The sequence below is a fragment of the Nothobranchius furzeri genome, chromosome 13, assembly GCF_043380555.1.
Source record: "Nothobranchius furzeri strain GRZ-AD chromosome 13, NfurGRZ-RIMD1, whole genome shotgun sequence".
Lineage (NCBI taxonomy): Eukaryota > Metazoa > Chordata > Actinopteri > Cyprinodontiformes > Nothobranchiidae > Nothobranchius > Nothobranchius furzeri.
The window spans coordinates 58,694,957-58,714,956 of record NC_091753.1 but is presented as its reverse complement, the minus strand read 5'-3'; the positions used below and the strand labels follow the sequence as shown (position 1 = coordinate 58,714,956).

At 44.5% G+C, this 20,000-nt stretch overlaps 2 protein-coding genes across 12 annotated transcripts in view; one reads left to right on the top strand and one right to left on the bottom strand.

The window, feature by feature from the left end:
* Positions 1 to 9,468, bottom strand: part of ryr1b (ryanodine receptor 1b (skeletal)) — a 116,658-nt gene extending 107,190 nt beyond the window's left edge. For all 11 annotated transcript variants that reach the window (XM_054742297.2, XM_054742303.2, XM_070543689.1 and 8 more), the window contains exon 1: positions 9,198 to 9,468. In XM_054742297.2, coding sequence (XP_054598272.1) covers positions 9,198 to 9,245 — 48 coding nt within the window. In that variant the 5' untranslated portion in view covers positions 9,246 to 9,468. The remainder of the gene's footprint in view (positions 1 to 9,197) is intronic.
* Positions 9,469 to 14,553: 5,085 nt separating this feature from the next.
* The window catches only part of rasgrp4 (RAS guanyl releasing protein 4), a 25,707-nt gene continuing 20,260 nt past the window's right edge, over positions 14,554 to 20,000 (top strand). The window contains exons 1-2 of the mRNA XM_015950775.3: positions 14,554 to 14,718; positions 19,815 to 19,990. Of these exons, the coding sequence (XP_015806261.1) occupies positions 14,702 to 14,718; positions 19,815 to 19,990 (193 nt within the window). The 5' untranslated portion in view covers positions 14,554 to 14,701. The remainder of the gene's footprint in view (positions 14,719 to 19,814; positions 19,991 to 20,000) is intronic.

Sequence of the window (20,000 nt, the reverse complement as noted above, 5' to 3'; positions counted from 1 at the left end):
ATAAGACAAGTTCCAAAAGGAAGTTTTAACCCTCAGACTCACCATTTTCTAATATCAGTTAATGAGTCTGCTTCATTCATTCTGTCAGTCACAGTTTTACGTCTGGGAGTTGGGAAGCGTGAGAACCGGAATCGGTGCATTTCTGCTCAACGGTTCGGGAAGCTTAGCAGGAATAACATAGACGTTACATCAACACCCAAATCGAGCGTTACACCAACGAACAATCTGCTGGGGGGGGGGGGGGCTCTGTGAACGCAGCTCGGTCATCAGCCAGACACTTTGGGGCGGAGCTTAAACAGCTGACCATTTCTGATTTCTGATCAAATCAGCTGAAATCAGAAAACATCAGATTTATTAAAAATAAAACAAAACAAACATTCTAAAAACACTAAATTTAGAAATAAATGTTAAACTATTAAAAGAAAATGAATGAAAATGTATTAAATGTATTAAAATAACGATTTATAGAAAAATCTGTTGATTTTTGAGTTGCACACCAAGAACAAATGTTGATGTGTATAAACACAATAATTCTGCTTACTTCAGTCAGCTGAGAAGAGACAAATTAATAAATAAAATCTTTATCTTTGGTCTTTTCACTGAAGTCATTAAAAACTTTTTACGTTTTTATTTGACCTAACCAGAAGAGTCCCATGAGAATAAGTAAATAAAACTAAAATAATGTAGATTTCATTAAAACCGTTTCCTGCCTGAAGCTTAAACCAGCATCACCTGCAGCTGCTGAAAGGCATAAGTGTAAATGTTGATTTCTGGTCGTTTTAAAGCGTCAGCACAAATATCAGCTGGTTAACATCATAAATGTGTAGAAATGAGTTATCGCCGTCCTGCAGCGAGACGTTTCCACATCAGCTGTTTGATCAGACACCAATCCAGAGGAAAACAACGCACAGCTGGACTATTTCAGCTTTAGAAGAAGACGACGATCTTTTCTAAAGCGCCTCTCAAGGTAAAGTTCACGAGGCGCTTCACAAAAACAAAAAATTAAAGTATAAAAGATTTAAAAAACGATTAAAAATGTGTTTAAAACAAAAAAAGAAACAAAGCTGGAAGGAAGGGGAGAGAGAAGATGAATAGGAAAGAGGGAAATCAGTCGATCCCGGGAAAGGCTGAATAAGAGCAGAACAAGGAGAAGGAGGTGATGATGGTCCCACCAAAACCAGCCTGAACAGGTGAGTTTAAAGGAGACCACTGAGTCCACTGATCTCAGGCTCAGGGGGAGAGAGGTCCAGAGTCTGGGGGCCACAGCAGCAGATGATCTGTCACCTTTGACCTTTAGCCTGGTGCTGCACAACCAGTAGGCTTTGATCACTGGACCTCAGGGACCTGCTGGGGGTGTAGGGACTAAGAAGATCACCAATGTAAGATGGTGCTTGTCCATGTAAGGCCCTATAGACCAGAACCAGGATCTGGAAATAAACCCTGAAGTTGACTGGCAGCCAGTGAAGCTGGAGGAGAAGCGGGGTGATGTGGGTGTGTTTGGAGGACTTGGTCAGAAGCCGAGCACAGGCGTTCTGAACCACCTGTAGACGGTTCAGGGAGGTTCTGCTCAGACACGTGAAAAGAGAGTTACAGTAGTCTAAGCGTGAGGAGATGAAGGTGTGGAGAACTGTCTCAAGTTCAGAGCGGGACAGAATGGGACTCAGCTTAGCAATGTTCCTGAGATGGAAGAAGGAAGAGCCAACAAGAGATCTGGCATGAGAATCCAGGGTGAGAGCGTTCTTTATCAGAAATAATTAGGATTTAAACTCGATGATTAAAAATAACCAGGTGCAGAAACAAACCTTTGCATTCAGCGCAAATGAAAAACATTTCACACATTTAGCAAAGATGATTTCATGATGGAGTCTTATTGTTTTAGTCAAATAATAAAAATTACATATTTTTAGGTAGATCTATTATTTAAACTCTTTTCTGAAAACCAATTTTTTAATCCTACGTCCAATTCCAGTTTCACAGTGACCATAAATGTAGATAAAATTCCTAAATGTGCTTTTTTTTTGTAGGATTACAGAAAAATATTCTAAATAATTTGGATTTTTTAAAGCTAACAAAGAACAAATGCTGCAGAGAAGTCAGTCCACGGCAGTTACCATGGTAACCTATGATGACTAAGGTTAACTGAGTTCTGTTTGATGCAGAGTAGACCAGAACAGAACAGAACAGATCTATTAACAACAATACTGAGGTGTGAGCTTTCTGTAGAAGATAAAGATGAAAAGATCAAAATGTGTACCACACACACACACACACACACACACGGGCTGCATCGTCTAATAAAGAACACCTGCTCAGTGTTGGAGGTGCAGATTTCATTTAACATTCAACAGTTTTCAGCTCCGCTGGTTGAACGTGGAATTACAACGGTCGTAAACTATCCTGCTGTAGCTAGCGCTAACAACAAGCTAACACTAGCATAAGCCAAGTCTTACTAAATAATCCACGAAGTAAAAATATCTAGACTGTTGGAAAAAATATTATCACTTACAAGCCCAGTAGCAACAAAGCCAGGTCACCATCAGTCCGTGATTCTGTAGCCTAGCCTCCTTTAGCTCCCTCAAACTGGTGTAGGCTGTGCCGATGTTAACACTGGTTTCAGCGCTTTGCTTCGCCTCTAATGACACTACTGCCTTACCTTTACTTCCAGGCGCCGCCACGATGCCAACAAAAAAACTATTTTTCTTCTTCTTGTGCTTCAGTTCGGTAACTGCCGCCCTGTATGAGCTACCGGCACAGTAAACAGCTATTATCGTAAAGGTCAAACATTATTTCCTTCTTCTCATGTTCTTCAGTGATGGTCGGCAAATTGAAAACGCTAACTGCTAGCCTTTTATTAGCTACCTGCACAGAAAGTAGCTAACAGCAGTAATGCAGGTAAACAGTGCTCCCCAGGACACCTACCCACGCCACAAAACAGCAGTTTCTGGTCAGCAGAGGGCTTTCAATCCAATGTATTTACATAGAACCAAATCATGATAAGAGTCATCCCAAGGCACTTCACAAAGTAAAACATTCCAATTGAATTCAGTTCATTTTGCCAGTAAGTTAAAAGTTTTCTATGTAAGAAACCCAGCAGGTGGCATTGAGTCACTGACTTGTTACAGCAGTCCCCGAGTCCCATGTGAAGTTGGTTAAGTTTAAAACAATCACTTGTGTTGGACTGCTAAGTGTCATTTTAAGTATGTGTGGTTCTGACCCTCTCTGGGTCCTAAACTCCGCCCTGCCTGTGTTTGTCACTCATCCTTCATCATCATCATCATCATCATGTGCTGCTGTGGTAACTCACACAGAAATTAGGGATGCACCGATATGATACTGGTATCTGTATCGGCGCCGATACCAATACCAATATCTGTATCGGTAAAAGTTAACCGATACCAATGCAGTTGCTTGAAAATGGCTTCCCTGTAACTTGTCATTTCTGTTCACCTAATATTTTAGTTTTGTGATGATTTCCATTCATATATTTTACTTTTTATCTACCTCACAGTCTTTTCCTGTTGAAAGCAGAGAAGAAAATAAAATCTGTATTCCAAACCATTTCATTTTTTTGTGTGGTAGAAGTATCGGCATCAGTAATCGGTATCGGCGAGTACTCAGATCCAAGTATCGGTATCGTATCGGTTTGGAAAAAAGTGGAATCATTGCATCCCTAACAGAAATACACTCCGTGTGTGTGGAAGCAACAGCCAGAGAAGATGGAAAACTGCATCAAAACATAAAAATAAACTCCAGAACTGACTTTTAGGGCGGGACAGAGGTCATACCGGGGTTTATAATAATACCATAATCTGCCACTAATCTGCTTCTTCATCCATTTTCTTCTAAAATTCACACGTTAACCACTGGAATCCAGGCAGTGAACACTGTTTGTTCATCTAATGTTACAAAAGCAAAGCAAGCCTAGCCGTTAGCTCATCAGTCCCAGTTTAATGCTCCTGCCCGAGTCCCTCATCCTCATTCCTGATTGTTTTAAGGCATTTGTAAAAAGACAAGTGGTGCAGCTTTGACAGCTGGACAGGAGTTTTCATTCATCTGTTTCTATCGCTAGCATCATTTCTGCACTTTTAACCCCTTAAAGGTCTCGTTTGCTTATTCCAGTAAACCTGCTGTGGTCTTTAGTGTGAACGAATGCCCTCCGAGTCATTCAAACAGAAAAAGTATTATATGGTTTCTATGGGAACCGAACTTTAAAGAGTCATTTATCCACTGAAAACATTTGTTGTACAGCAAATATAATCAAATTTACATGTGAACCGATCATCACGACAACACACAGTGTTAATCTGACTCTCAGGAACACACACACACACACACACACACACACCACCACCACCACGTTTCCCAAAGGATGCTGTCAAGTAGGACACGACTCCTCCGGTTTCTCTCTTCAGATCGAGTGCTCATAATGGTTCTCTAAAAAAAGAAACTGCTGTTGTGGACCGGCGCTCGAATGGCCCCCTAAAGCCCACTCGACCGCCTGAGCTACACGACTAAAATGTGGCGTCGCGAATAGTGACACAGCAGAGAAGAAGGCGGAGTTCAGAAAAGCTGCAGGTCTTCGTTGTTGGGGAAATCTCCGTCAGCCGGTTCAGACTGAGACGTAAAACATGAAGATGAGAAGTTTGGGTTTTGATTCTAAAATGTTTTACTGATGAATAAAAGAAATCAGCATCCTTTCTGCACTTCTCCACGTTCAACTCTTACCGAGTTACTTAAATACAAACAACTAACGTCTGTAAATGACAGGATTCAGGAATAAAAAGGTCTGAAAATCTTTTTCACCCACTTATTAGTCACCAGACCTCAGACAAGATTCACAAACACCTCAGACGCTTCAGGAGAAAAGCATTTCCTCGATTCGAAAACCAAGATTTACTGATGCACCGATTCTGTTTGAAGAGCCAATACCGATTCTTCTACAAGGCTAGCCAGTTAACCTGGAAGTTAGGAGTAAACCCGTTTTATGGGAGATCGGTTATCGCTAGCGATTAGCAGTGGTGAAAAGGTTTAATTGCTTTATTTCTACTGGAAAACGATGCGTTCACAATCCAAAAAAAACACTGGATCTTTGAGTTACAGTTCCATGCTGTAGTTCTTTTTTAAAACACACAGCAGTGTTGTTTACCTGTTTTCCCGCTACGTTTCGTTTGCGGCTGCAGCCCTTCTGGTTAGGGCAAGAAGAACACACCTAAGATGTTTGAGTTACAGCTTTGAGATCAAAGCCAGCTGCAATCATCCAGCATTTCTGGTGCGTCTCTATAAATGTTTAACCGCTGCAGCTCTGAGACGCTCGTTTAGGTTAAAAACTCTCTACTCTGCACTTTTCAGTTTCAAAACCGATCCTGACAGTTTTAATGCATTTGAAAAAATCACCAGAGTGAAATACTGAAATCGTGTGACCGGCTGTGGGTCAGTATGTGGCCGATACTGACTTCCAATCAACAACACCGTTATTTCTATATGAGAGATGACGCTTTAGCCGCGTCCCAGACACGCTGCTTTACACCCGTCTGGTGAGAGATGCTGGACGAGGTCGATAAAAAAAACTCATGTGGTTTGATTTGAGACTTTATCGCTCTCCCTTCCACCTAAACTTGGTGTCTTACTCCAGAACTCCCGCAGGTTTTTCCTGTTTTATTTGGACATTTTTCCAGCAGCAGAGAGAAAAAGACGGAAACCATAACTGACGTGGATTTTCCTGCTCTTTCTGCCTGTAGCCGGAAGGAGGAGAGAACCGGAATATTCTCCACAGTGATGATCTCATCACAGGAGTCGGCTGACGTTCTGGATGGTGCAGAGGTTCATCCCTAACATTAATGATCACTGACTTGTCTGAGATATCACTAGACTGCTTGGGATTGAGCAAAAACATGACTTTTAAGGTTTATCCGAATAACAAAGCAAAGGAGTGAGTAAAAGTAACTTTAGCCATTTTAAACCTAATAATAATTTTATATATTAACTTATTTGAACTATTTATGATTAATAAAACAACTATATAACAATACGTTTCATTTTCTCTATAGTTGTAGAACAACATAACAGTGATAATGAAATAAAACGGGCCCTCGCCACCTGTTGATCCTCCACCAGAGGGCAGTAGAGATGACCATCTGGATGCTTTAAGGCCAGAAGGTCAGCAGAGGTTAACGGTCAGCAGCTTTAAAGGGACTTTATGGAGTTTTGAATTTTTATGCTCGCGAGTGCCCCCTCAGGCCAAAAGCGTAACGGCAGCTTCAATAGTAGGCTCGTGCACGAGGCGCGCATGCATGCACACTCCTTAACGAAAATAACAGCTGAGACAGTCCCTTGTGTGTGTGTGTGTGTGGGGGGGGGGGGGGGGGGCAGAGGACAGAGGACAGGAGAACACGCAGCTAATGAATTAAATAATTTGGTTCTGTACCTTTCTCTTCAGCACAGCCGACAAAGGTTTATGATGGGTCAGTCCTCCTGCATGCTCAGATCATTCCCTTCCCTTGCTTGAAAAATTGTTCCAAAATGAAAGTTGAACCCACATCTTTTTTATCTGTGAATTCAATGCCATTCAGCAAGTCTCAAATAAAAATTTGGGCATCTTACTGTAAAAAAATATACCATTAATGTAAAAAAAGAAACTCTAAATAAACTATGTTCACATCCAGAATCGAACCCAGGTCTTCTACATGGGACTCAGACATCTTACAAGGTGAGCTAAAGCACCAGTTTCATTAGATGTATCTGTAACATTTATATCCTTGATGACAGCTGAAACAACGTCAAACCAAAGAACGGTTCGGAGTGAAAATGGCTATTTTGTTGCTAATTAGCAGGAAATATCTAGAAGAAAGTTCTACAGAAAGTAGCTAAGGGTCCTCAGAAATGTAGCTAGCTTTGTCACTAGGCGTTAGGAACAGCGACAAAGTGGCACTGCCTCTCTCTCTGCTGCTAAAGCTACGGATAGCAAATGCTACGGGCGATGCCTGAGCGTGAACGCGCATGAAGCAGCCTGCTCGACCCGAGCATCTCTCTTTTTCTGTGATTTTACAGAAAAACAGGCAATCACAGTAAAAATGCCAGGGCTCATTCTACAGGACCAGGGCATTGCAGGAGAACGTATGAAGAAGACATTTATTATTTCTATACATGTTTTGGCGGTCAGACTTACATAATGCACCTTTAATTGTACCATTTACTTCAATGGCTGTGAAAGTCACAAGTTTTAACCACTTTCAGGCTTGCTTATTGTTCCTTGGCTGTGGCGGCCATGTTGGATCCTCTCCAGGGGGTTTTGCTCTCCTCTTTGGTAGCGAGCTCACGTCAGCTGTGCTGCAGCTCTGCTCTCGGCTCGATGACGTGAATTACATCACATCACTGGCCCCAAATAAAACTATTAACTCGCATCGTCAGCTGGAGACTTTAATCCGAAGGCCTTGTGGAGCCGACCCGTGACCCGGGCTTGACGGTATTAATAATTCACACTTAGCTGCATTGTTCTTGCTTTGAAGTCCCGCAGACCCTCCAGAACTAAAAGGACAACGAAGTCCGCGCTCGACGAAATAAACCCTAAATATAGTTTTGTAATTGAAGAAACGGCCGAGCCGTCGTGCGGTCTGGAGGTTCTGTGAGTCACTCTTCTGCACATCTCCGTCTGGATCTACGGCTTTTTAAGAACATTTCCTCAGAGTCAAGCGTTAGACGGACGAACATCTTCAATCTAACGGAGTAAAAACCCAGACGGAAGATCCGATAATGAAATAAAACAAAAACTACATTCAGGGTTAATGAAAGGCTCCCATCACAGCAGACACCATGAAAACTCCAACATTAGTATTCCACGTTCATTTCACACCCCAGGAGTCTCTTCTCATGAGGTGTTTTAATACGGATTAAAAATAAATAAATGAAATTTAAAAACAGCAGATCTTCTGTTCCTTAGATTTTTATTTAACCTGGAAGGAAGTTTTTAAATTAGAATAAATTTGTTGTAAAATGATCACTGTTGGGTAAACCTGAGGGAAATCATTCATTCAAAGTGATATTTCAGCATTCTGAAGTAGTTCTGTTAAATGTCTTTCTGAGCAGCCTCAGTTCAGAGAAATAGTGTACATCCTTTAGGACTGATGAGCTAACGGCTAGGGCGAGTGGAGGATAAAGTGTCTTAAAACGGCTCCACAAGCGTACACATTTCATCAAAGTTTGTTGTTTTGCAAACATTTATAAATCCTCTTATTTCCATTAGAAAAATATGTTTTTACGCAAACAGGAACAGCTGATCGTCACACACAAGGAAACAAAAAGTATGGTTCGCTTCTATAACTGTCGCACTGAAATATCAACAAACACTGAAGGATTTTCAAAATAAATTTGACAGAAACGCTTTAGCGAGGCTGAAATCTCGTAAATGTTCGCGTTTTCTCGTCGTGTTTTACTCTTTTGACACTAAGAAACTCGTCTAACGTATCTAAACCTCCTCTGTGTCAGAAAAACATCCCGAAAAACTTTTGTAACATGTCTGAGTTTTAAGTTCGCTCCTCAGCTCCGGCTCGTAGGAACCCAGAGGAACCGGCGTGTCTCCATCCGGACTCAGTTCCGTTTTGAGAGAATAAAAGGTGATTCCCTGTGTTCATCTTCTCAGTGATGGTTGTTCCTTCTGTTTTGGGTCTTTCTGGGAGGACTTGGGCTCTCTGAGCGGGACACGCAGCTCTTGGGCAGCTGTCCCCCTGCGGACTCTGTTGGCTTGTTGCTTCTCGCCCCGCACCAGCAGGCTCCACTTTCCTCTGATATAAATAGATAACGACGCTAACAGATGCACCAGCCGCTGTCTATCTTTCTGCTTTATTTTTAAATCGAGAAGATTCTGGAAATGACGTGAAATATCTTCAGCTTTCCACTGTGAACGATGTGGCTGGCTGATGCCGGATGGAGACTGTGAGCTGACAGGAGGTGAAGTTTAACCAGAGCAGCTAAAAAGCGGGTCAGGGCACAGCAGAAATAGACAACTATTTACAGGACCAGGACCGATTCTGCAAAAGACCAAAACGGACCCGGCTGAAGGAACGTGAAGAAGCAGGAGAGCCGAGGCTGAAGGGGGTCGGACCGAGGTGTGATGATTAAAAACGAAGGGGTTCCTGTCTAACTCTGAGTGATTCTGCAGCAACCAGAGCAGATCGATCCCATCGGACAGGAAAAGTACTCACCGTTCGCAGGAACTGGATCTCCTCTTCTCCCTCTCCTCCTTCTGCCATCTTCCTCCGAGGGTTATTCGCAGCTCCTCGAGAGAAAAGAGAAAATCCTGATCTCTCCCTTCAGGATCTGGGATTTTACCTCCTCGCCTGCCGCCGTACTCCTCTGTTACACTCTTTCACTCTCAGTGTGCGTGTGTGTGTGTGTGTGAGTGTGTGTGTGGGTGTGCTGGATGGGAGGACAGCATGAGTCCTCTGCTCTCACCAGGCTACGAGAGAGAGTGACAGGAGGATACCCCCCCACCCACCTCCCCTCTCCTCGGATCCCCCAGATGGGAGGCGGGCAGAGGGAGGGAGGGAGGAGGAGCAGGCACCTTGTTACACATTTCCATCCCGTCACACGGAGGCGGCCATGTCTGCCGAAGTGGGCCGCTCTTATACCCCCCATCAAGTGTGAGGCTATAAAAGGAAAGAGGGGTGAGGACTCGCCTTCGGGGAAAACACACACACGCACACACACACGCACAGATCTCATCTGAGTGGTTTGAGCTCATGTTTGTGGTTTTATTCCACTACCTGGCTTCGCTGCAGTATCGGGAGCTGCTCGCCCCCTGCTGGCGGCGGTTGGCTACAGCAACTTAACCCCACAATAACTTAAGTCTAATTTATTCTTCTGCGTCTGCGTACGGACGCGCGCAACACCATTATCCGTCCTTTCGAGGGCTCTCCAGCAGGCTCATAAGGACAGACAGAATCTAGCTCTTTGTTCTAAACATTCGTCCAACGAGACAGAGAACGCCAGCTTGTGATTGGTCAGGACGCTGCAGTCGTCTACAGCGCCGCCATTGCGCCTTCAAAAACATAAAGAGAGCCAAAGATACGGGGGAGATTGAAGGATACCTCACAGACAAACTCAAGAAATATGAACGTTTTATTCCCCCGTGACTGGAGGAGTGAAAAGATGCACAGCTAACATTTTATTTGTGGCCGGAAATGACCGGAAACGTGGGTTTAGAGGTGGCGAGCGCATGAAGAGGTGGAGGAGAATGAGGGACAAATTTGTGTTTAAAAGTCTCTGAAATACAAAAAGACCCCACAATAGTAAACACACCATCTTGGACCGGATACATGACAGGATACCACAGGACAGCACTACGCCCTCTGCTGTCCCGGAGGGGAATTGCTGTGCGAGACGGAGAAGCCCGAGAGCAGAACGTCTCCGTCTGTGCGTGTCTCTCCCTCATGGAGCAGACGGAGACGTGTATACTAGGCTTGCGGCTACGTTTCAGAGTTTTGGCATAAATAATTTCAACGATTAATGTAAAAGTCACCAAAACAGACTTCTTCTGTATCTGATCTGAAGATGGTTTTAAAAGGTGGAGGATGGTTTGCGTCTTTGTGGATCAGAGCTGCAGACTCTGGAGGGACTATAGAGACACGAGTGGCCCCTGAGACCCCGGCCCCTCACCTCAACCTGCTAAACATCTAAAAACGTAAATATATTTTATTACCAAAACGCCTTTTACTGCAAACTGTCGTCTCTTCTGATACCGCAGCAGCAGGGCTGGCCGATGTGGCCTAAAACCATCATCACGATATATTGAGGATTTTACCTCGATAGCGATAAATGGACGATAACTACAGGTGTGCGCAGAAACAAAAGTTGTCCACTAGATGGGGCTGTCACATAGGTGGTACAGCTTCTTAAAGGGACAAGAACGCTAAATTTTGGATTCATTGCCCAGCCCTAGGCAGCAGTTTTATCTTCTGCAGGCAGAAATGAAGGCTCCCCTGAACTCTTCACTAAGGTCCTTTGTTCTCCATCAAAGTCAGTTTTCTTTACCAGTTACAGGAAGAAACAGCAAAGCTTGTTATTAGTGGCACAAACTGGGAGCCGTCTCTGATTATAAATAACCTGAACATTAGTGGTCCTGATGAGAGCATCCTGCTGCTGTAGTGAAGAATCGGGTTTAGTAAACCATTAAAGATCCAGTTTGGTGCTTCCTGACTGATTCTCAGACACAAACTTGGATCTTGTGCCTAAAGACTGTATTTAGTCTGCTTTGACCGCTTGCACCTGTTGTATATGAGAACAGCCTTTTTCTGTTTTACTGTTTTTACCTAACCTGTCTGTTGCTCTTTGGTGTAAAGCTAGTTATGTTGCCGCTGCCTTTTGATCACCATCATGAATGAGAGTGGCTTCCCAATGGACTAAAATCATTTAGACAACAACAGGAAGTCTCACACCTACAGCTGTGACGCCCTCCCACGAGGTCAGGTGGAGGCAGTGCATCTTAAAGAAAATACATTTTGATTATTATTTTTATTCCAGATTTTCTATTTTTATAAATAAAACTTAAATGTTCATGAATTTGAAAGTACTCTGATTACTTTTGACCCACAACTCCACTAACATGGGTGTTGTTTTAAATATAAACTGACATTCACCAACAATAACAGATAAAACAATCATTTTAAAACAGCGCAGCGCTACAACTCCTCCAGAGCTGAAGGGAAACAGCTGAATGTCTGCAGTCATCAGACATGTAGGGGAAAGGCCTGGGAGCTGAAACATGGAGCTGTCCTGTCTGGAGGAGCAGAGTAGCAACACACGCCTCAGAACCGGGTCAGAACACACACACACACACACACACTTACCTTCCCAGGCTCCATATGGTCTCCATCTCCGGCTGCAGCCGCACAAGCTCCGACCCAATCCAGAGACAAATCCGAACCGAGGAGAAAAGGAGGAGTCGGAACTGACGTGAACTCTGGGAGTTTGAGTCCAGCAGGTTCGGAGCCAACGTACCGGGGACCGGGTTCTGTTTCTGCCAACTCACGAATCCACCTGCCCTTCCTGCCTTCAGCTCCGCCGCCAGGGGGCGACGTTGCCCCGGAAATGCGAGCCAGGCTCGGCTCGAGCCAAAAACACAGAGTGGTCAACTAAAAGAGTGTAACTCTGGGGCTAAAACCAAACAAAGCCTCGCAAAATAATGTGACTGGGCTTCAAACCTGAGTCATTAATGTTCCTGTTGGTTCAGAGCAAAACAACAAAAACTAACCTCATTAACCACTGGGAGGATTTCAATAAAAACTCAGAAAGTAATAAGTGTTTACTAAGTTTTGGAGTCAGCTAGCTCACATTAGCGATGGCTACAACTACGTCAGTGTTCCAGATAAATGACTAGAATTTGGAGTCATGTCCAACCCCAATAGCATACTTTTTCTAAAACAAGGGCAGTAATTTCAGGAATCTACTGTTGTTTAACAAAAAGGTTTAATAACGTAAAACTAGCTAATTACCTTTGAGATCAGTATCATTCAAGATGGAAGCCACAGCTAACTGACATTAGCAAACACAAAAAAGTCGGTTTTACAGAATTATGTCTAAAATTTTATTTCATATAATCTAATGCCATCCCTCTTCGGAGTTAACTGTTGGAATCAGCCTCGTCGTTTTTCACGGCAGGATTTTATAACTGTCAGATGACAGACCCCACAGTTTTGGTTCTACGGTGGGTGGAGTGTGTGAACACTGTAAAAACACACACACAGATTTCCCACATGGACATTGTTGGTCAGATGGTAACAAAAGCCTCTCCAGATCAAACGTAGAGTAAACAAACATGGTGGAGGTGGGGAGTGCAGCATGCTTGTCATTTTAGCTTCTAATTGGCTTCAGGACACATTCCAGTTAGCATGCTCCTTTGATTTTGGACCAAGATTACCTTACATGTTTAATATCCCACATTTATGACCGGAGCAGAACAGACATTCTTAGATCAGACTAGAGCGCTGTTGACACACGTCACATGGCAGGAATATCTGATAAGACTATCTTTAGACAGTAATCTAATGCATCTTCTAGACAGTACGGTAATTGAATGCATTCTCTTGATTGTCAAAAATCTACATCTTGTCACCCGAATGAGGTCTTAGCAAAAATGATTAAATTTTTACAAATGAATAACTTTCAGAGTTAGTTTGATTCGAGATGTCCGCCACAGCTAATGACGTTAGCACACACACTGAGGCAATTCTGTCATTTTAATTGGGCTAAATTATGGGATGTGAGTATTGTATTTAGTAAAGTTATTTTCAGGATTCCCCCACAAAGATGATCTTGATTTAAAAGTTTGGAATGAAAGGCTGCAGATGATTCCTTCAAGGAAAGATGGGACATCCATTTGGCTACTGAAGCGGTCAGAAGCACACATGGAGGTAATTTACGGCTAGATTCAGTATTTTTTAAGTTGAATTGTTCCCATGTCCTTTTGTCAAATGTGCTCACCAGCTCATCTGACCTTAACACTTCCTGTTTTAATGAACTATTGCTTAAGATTACAGTGAGAGTACCAAATTATCAGGAAACAGTTTTTTTAATCTAGTGTTTTCTGTCAGAATCTTTCACGGCTTTTTCAACCAAAGCAGATCCGTTTCTAGACTTCAGCGTTCAGGAGCTCTCTGGATTTCTGTGCATCCTTCTTTTGACATTCCTCATCACACACTCACACTCATCAGCTTCCTGCACCAGAGAAGCCACCTCTGCAGGCATTTGGAGGGGTGGTGGGGGACATTACCGTCCCCTGTGTGGCCGTCTCTCCCCTTTCGGTGTGATAAAACAAGGATTTCTTTGAGTCTTCTCGTCCAGCTGCACGGTCACATTCACCAGCAAAAACACTACCTCCCTGTGTGATCTCCAGCTCCCCTGAGAAACGACTGATAGGGTTTTATAAAACAGGAGAAGACAAGTGGGGTGATGGGGATGTTCTGTGGATGCTGAGATCCAGACAGAAAGCACAGCTCCTGGTTCTGCTAGCCAGAGTAAGACGATCTTATAAAGCAGAGCGGTTGAAGGAGGGCCTGCTGATGTTCTGTGTCACCTCCTGATGGAGCTCATATGATTGCTCATCACTATCTCTCTCAGCTCGCCACCTCCTTCCTCTCTTGGTGTTGCATTTGTGTTAGCTACTCTCGGTCTCCCCTCCCCCTTGCACACATACACATTCACACACATGCGTGTGCACACAAACAGAAACTGGTGTGAGTTCCCCTATCGAGCAGAGCCAGTTCCTCCATCTAAGATGCTGACTTGTTTATGCTGAGGGGGACGAGCGTTTGACTTCTGCCAGCCCTTGCATTGCACCCAGAGTCAGTTGGAGGCATCATCTCTTAACTCTGCTTTGTTGCAGGAAGTGGCAGCATGAGGTCTGCTCTCTTGCTGAACTGTGGTTGATAAAAGTCTTCAGACAGGAGAGGGACAGGAGGTCTAGCTGACACACCAGGTGACAGAACAGTGCTCGGCTGTGGAGTTCAGTGGATGACTGGTACGTGGGCAGCCCTCATCCCCCAGCAGCTCCCCATCGCTGTCGCCCGCTCTCGCCATCCCGGGCGCGTAAACATACAAGAGGACACAGAGGAGGAGCAGCGGGGTCAAACATGGAGCTGTAGGGACATGCTCAGATGCCCGTGCAGACTGCCAGTGGAGGAGGAGTATTTCTGAGGAGAAGATCTCTGCAATGAACAAGACCAAGAGGTATTTAAACATCATCAGAGAGTGTGTTGCTGTCAGCCTGCAGCTCAGAGTTGTGTGTGCAGCCCTGAGGCTGTGTGTGAGGCGCACACTGTGGTTTTCTGCAGAGTTCAAAAGAAACAGGGCAGCTTGGTTTTATTTCCCGCGTTGACTGTACCTTTCTTTTCTTTTTTTCAAGTGTGTGCTTCAGAAAGGTTTAACACCCTTGACCTGAATACCCGTCAGACATGTCAACTTCTCAGATTATTTGTGTGTACTGCACACAAACCAGTCCTGACTTTCAACAGTTGTGCGTGCTTGTCTGTGGAAACGTGTTCTGCTTTTCTGTTTCACGTCGCCTCAGCGATGACTTTTGCATCTGATTTTGCCTTCAGTAACGTTTCGTTTGGCTTTCAGAGGGACTTTCGTCACATTTCTGTTTTCCCTTACTGCTGTAGTTGTGACCACGTCTTATCAGATTGACTGGAAGGAGTGTGTGTGTGTGTGTGTGTGTGTGTGTGTGTGTGTGTGTGTGTGTGTGTGTGTGTGTGTGTGTGTGTGCGCGCGGTACCTGAGTTTAAGGAAGACCAGCTGAGCGGCCTGTGATTCCCCCTCAGTGGAAAAGGTCATCTAGATGTAGAGAAGCAGAAAAGATTTGAAGCGAAGGATAAATAAACACGGGAGTGGGATTAAATCCCGGCGTTTCTCTCGTGTCAGATTTGAACTTGTGGCGCTTCGTTTCAGTTTCAGCGACTCTCAGCGCCTAAAATCCCCAAATTTAGCTCAACACTTGTAAAGATGCCCTTTTTGTGTTAAACCAGGTTGATTCTGACACCTTTAGTTGTAGATTTGTGGATGTCCATCTAATGATTGCAAGTTGAGACTGACAAAACATTATGACCCTTCTCCTGTCTTTCAGCAGCAGGGACAGCAAAAAGTTGTGATTTACTAAAACAGGGAGGTTCTCTTAGCAAAAGCATCTGTTTTATTGTTAAACCTTTGACTTTTGTGCACATAATCTACAAGTATTCAGTCACTATCTTGAATTGTTAATGCAGCGTTTGGACAAGTGGATGAATGAGCGGTTGCAGGAGATGTGTCTGCCTCGTGCACGAGGAGGGAAACGAGTGGAAAGCGGCACACAAACATGGCCTTCAGAGGGCCAAGGCATCAATTAATCAATTAAGGAAAGAAAGAGAGGAATTTGCATATCCCCCTGCCAGTGAGAGCGGGAGAGAAAGTGGAGAGGGGGGGGGGGGGGGGGGGGGGGGGGGCTCTGGATCTGCAGCCAGGATCCTGACAAGGATGGGAATGCTACCAAGAGGAGGGGATTTTTAAGACTTAAAAATTGCTTTTCTGTGTGAAGAAGGACGCGTGGAAAGTCTGACGGGCTTGTTTCATTGCTGTGCTTATTCTGACTTTTAAACACAAAGCCTAATTATTACCCAAGAGGCCTCATTTGCATGAAAAGGTGAATGCAAATGGTCAAACAGTAAGTCCTGTTGTGTGGAGATTTGCATGGCGCTCCAGCACACGGAGGCTGAATTTACCGACAGCAGCGCGTTTGTTCAAACCGTCGGGGTTGTTGCATAAAAGGCAGAGCTTCTCTGCTGCTCTGAGTGTGCGTTACACCGGCTGAGAGGGGAAATTCCCTCTCATCTGTGATGACATCAACAGCATGTTCCCATCAGCGATTCTGTGAAAGAGCGTCCTCGTAGGTGCAACCGCTTCGACAGCAGGTAGATTCACCCTGAAGTGAGGGGGTGGGGGTGAATCTGATCACCAGTCAGAACAGGAAGGCCTGACTGGACAAGAATCCAGATTCATTACCAGACTGCTTTAACCCTCACTGGCCTTTACGGGCAGCAAAAATGTACAAAAAAAATTCTTTCTTTTATTTTTGTTGTTTTTGGACGAGTTTTAACATTTTCATCTGAATTTTGGGTCTGAAACACAAAACTGGATGACATATGCTTGTTAAAAGTGTGGTTCACTGAAACCGATGAGTTTCTCATGCAGGCTGAACATGAGAATAGTCTCCTACACCTATCTCCTGCAGTAGCTTCTGACAGAAAACAGACGGTGAAACTCTAGGATTAGAAGATCCTGACAGATCTACGTCACCCTGTCACTAACATTCATGGACTCACCCGTCTGGACTCACGACGGGGAAGGCTGCTGTTGGTTTAGCGTCCAGGAAACAGCAGAGCACATCTCTGCTTGTAGAAGCTAATGTTAGCATTAGCTACTCCACCACACAGCAGAACTCCTCTAGGCGTGTGTTGACAAAACATCAACGTTACAGAGCAGACAGAGTCAGTGGTAGAGTCGTGTTGCTGTTAGCCAATCAGAGAAGAGATGTTGGAATATCAGGGAATAAGACTCCAGATCCTGCCGTTTCTCTCCTCCAGCAGAAAAAGGTGCTGCTGGATAGCCCCGCCCACCGAGTATGACTTACAAGGCATTCATTCCTACCTACCGGAGACCACTGCAGATCTGGTGAATAAACAAGCGTTACATTTTAACTGAATTAAAAATAAAAGAATAAATCAAAAACAATTTCATCTTGTGACATTTTATCATTTTTAAAACCAAGTTTATGGGGAATAATATGAAATTGTTGCCTGGTAGTGCAAATTTACAGGAGATGAAACATTATAGGACACCTTAAATAAAGGAACCTAAACTGATTCCATCTGGGGAAGCAGGTGGTGACTGTGGGAATAAAAAGCATCCTGTAACAGAGACGTTTCCTGTTGGACCAGTGAGTTACCAGCAGAGGGAGAAGAAATCTAAACTAGTGCCAATGACAACAGTTTCATTTCCTCACATGTAATGGATTTACCAAAACAATCCTGTGGTCAAACTTTTTATTTGCTGCATCCAGGGCGCACACGGGTCACGTAGCCTCCGCGAAGCGTCTGCAAATCGTGGTTCGCTGCAGTTCGCTGCTGTTGCAGTGGACGGGTGCGTTTCCACCGGCCGTGATGCGCTACTCTTTGAATGCATCCTAGAAGCGTAGGGACGTTCGTATCTATTTATCATGCGCTTCCAGACGGCGTCAACCGCTGCAGTTCAGATCGAGTCAGACAGGAAGTCAAACACAAAAACTGTGTAAAACACTGGAAACTGGAAAAAAAAAAAAAGAAATCATGTGCAGATCTCCAGTAAATATGTGTGAAACATCCGTAGTTAAACAGAAACAAACCACAGGCCTGCTGAAATCAGGCGTCGTCTCTCCAGGGATTTTGTGATATCGGTATCAAGAGTCTTCATCGACCCAACGGCCGTCGGGATCTCCTGCTGCCAAAACGCAAAAGATGGAGAATGTCTAATAAACAGATTTTAATAAAGCCCTCAGAAATTAATCCCAGGAAGAACGTCCACAGCTGTTACGGAGTCAACCTGATTCAAGATGGCCGCCGCAGCTAACTGAAATTAGCGAATGCTAAAACAGCTCTGACTGCGTCGGTTTAACAGAGAATCAGCTAAGATGTGACGTGTTTGTTGCTGAGAGTCACAGCAGAACGCCGCGGCTGCTCATAAACAACTTTATAACTAATAAAGCTCAAATCTGGAGGTGAAAAGACTGAAGAGCCACAAAGACTCGTGTGACTTTCACAACCACGGTGCTTTCTAAACTTCGTCTGTTTGTGTCGTCGGCTCTAAAGCCCTCGGGCAAAAGCTGCTGCAACAAACGTCTGAAACGTTGTTCTTCAACTTGTGGGTGAGGATGTGAACTGGGGATGAACCTTTTGTTTGGTTTTGGAGCTGAGGTGTTGTGGCAAAACAAGACCTGATTAATCGAGCACATGCAGTGTGATCAGCGGCACGCGCCGTGCTGTTTCTGAGTCAGGTGTGGAAGACTTCTGTCGCCCAGCAGGTTTGGAGGCCATCCACCTGCAGCTGGAGCCGCCGGGGGTCATCGGTGACATGGCTCCGGTGTGTGTTGTTATAACTGGATGGAGCGGCGGCCATAGGGGCGGCTGTTGGTATAAATAGATGAGTGAATGTCACCCTGAGCGGCACACGGACCAAAGCTGTCAGTTTTGGTGCAACTGGATCAAAGGTGTGTGCTGCTGGGTTGTACGTGTGTAAGTAGGCTGTGGAAATGGTTAGCACACACACACACACACACACACACACACACACACACACACACACACACTAAGAGAAGGGGATGTATGTCTGGTCATTCAGGGAACTTCTGTGTGAGTTCTCTGAAGCGGCAGCGTTTCTCGGTAATGTCATCACATCAGCTGCAGTAAGACGGCCGACTCGGTTTCACGCTGACACAATCCTCACCGTCCCTTCATCTGGACCGAACCCTCCACGTTCTGGTGCAGAACCAGGAGGGTTCAGAAGCTCACGCAGGCACACCTCCCGGTCTGCTTGTCTTTCACTTTCACCAACATTTGTCATTTGGCTGGAAGACGGCGACTTAAACCTTTTACCAAACACAAGACACAAGGCTCACATCAGAAGCTGCTATTGGGAAATGCAGACGGACATTGCTCAACGGCACCTCCATCCACAGAAGAAGCATAAATCTAATCATGGAATTAAAAACAAAAATGCTTGAGATCAGTGTGAAGCCTCTAAATAAATGATTAAGTTTATTACTTTATTTATTAGACCAACTGAGGAGGTACAGGAGCTGAGTGGAAGTTAATACAGGTGTTTAAACTTAGAACAACCTATAAAAGGAAGAAGAAATCTGGGTGTGAAAGCTCCAGTGATGTGCAGAAAGTAGGTTTAGACCAAACTGTCATTTCAGGAAATCTCTTTATTGCTTTTGTTTTTAATAATATAGTTTTTATCCCAATGAAATGAAGCATGTTTGGCCTTTTTCGTCTTTGATAAAGTCACTAAAACAAGGACGTGGAAGCTCAGAGTCCAAACAGACGATGATAAAGTCTGAGTTTGTGTGAAATCAGAAGAGAGCTCTCTGAACAGTCAGCTTTAGGTGGGGGAGACTCTGCTGCGTTTATCAGATGTGGTGAGCTGCATTTCCTCCAACGCTGACCCGCTCTGTTTCACCACAAGCTGCTCTACTTATTCATAGGCAGCAAACGCTCCGTCTGCCTCTCACTTTCTAACTTTGCTCTCCTATCTAGCAGGAAATCGAATCCGGACACAACCGGTGTGCTGAAGAGCAGGAAGCTGGTTCAGCGCAGGAGGAACACATGTCCCAGTCCTCAGGACATCAGCCGGGCCCTGCAGAGCCCCAGCTCTGCCCCCAGCGCCAGCGCCGCCAGCCTGGATGAGCTCATCCAGCGCTGCCTCAGCTGCTTTGGTTGGTATCT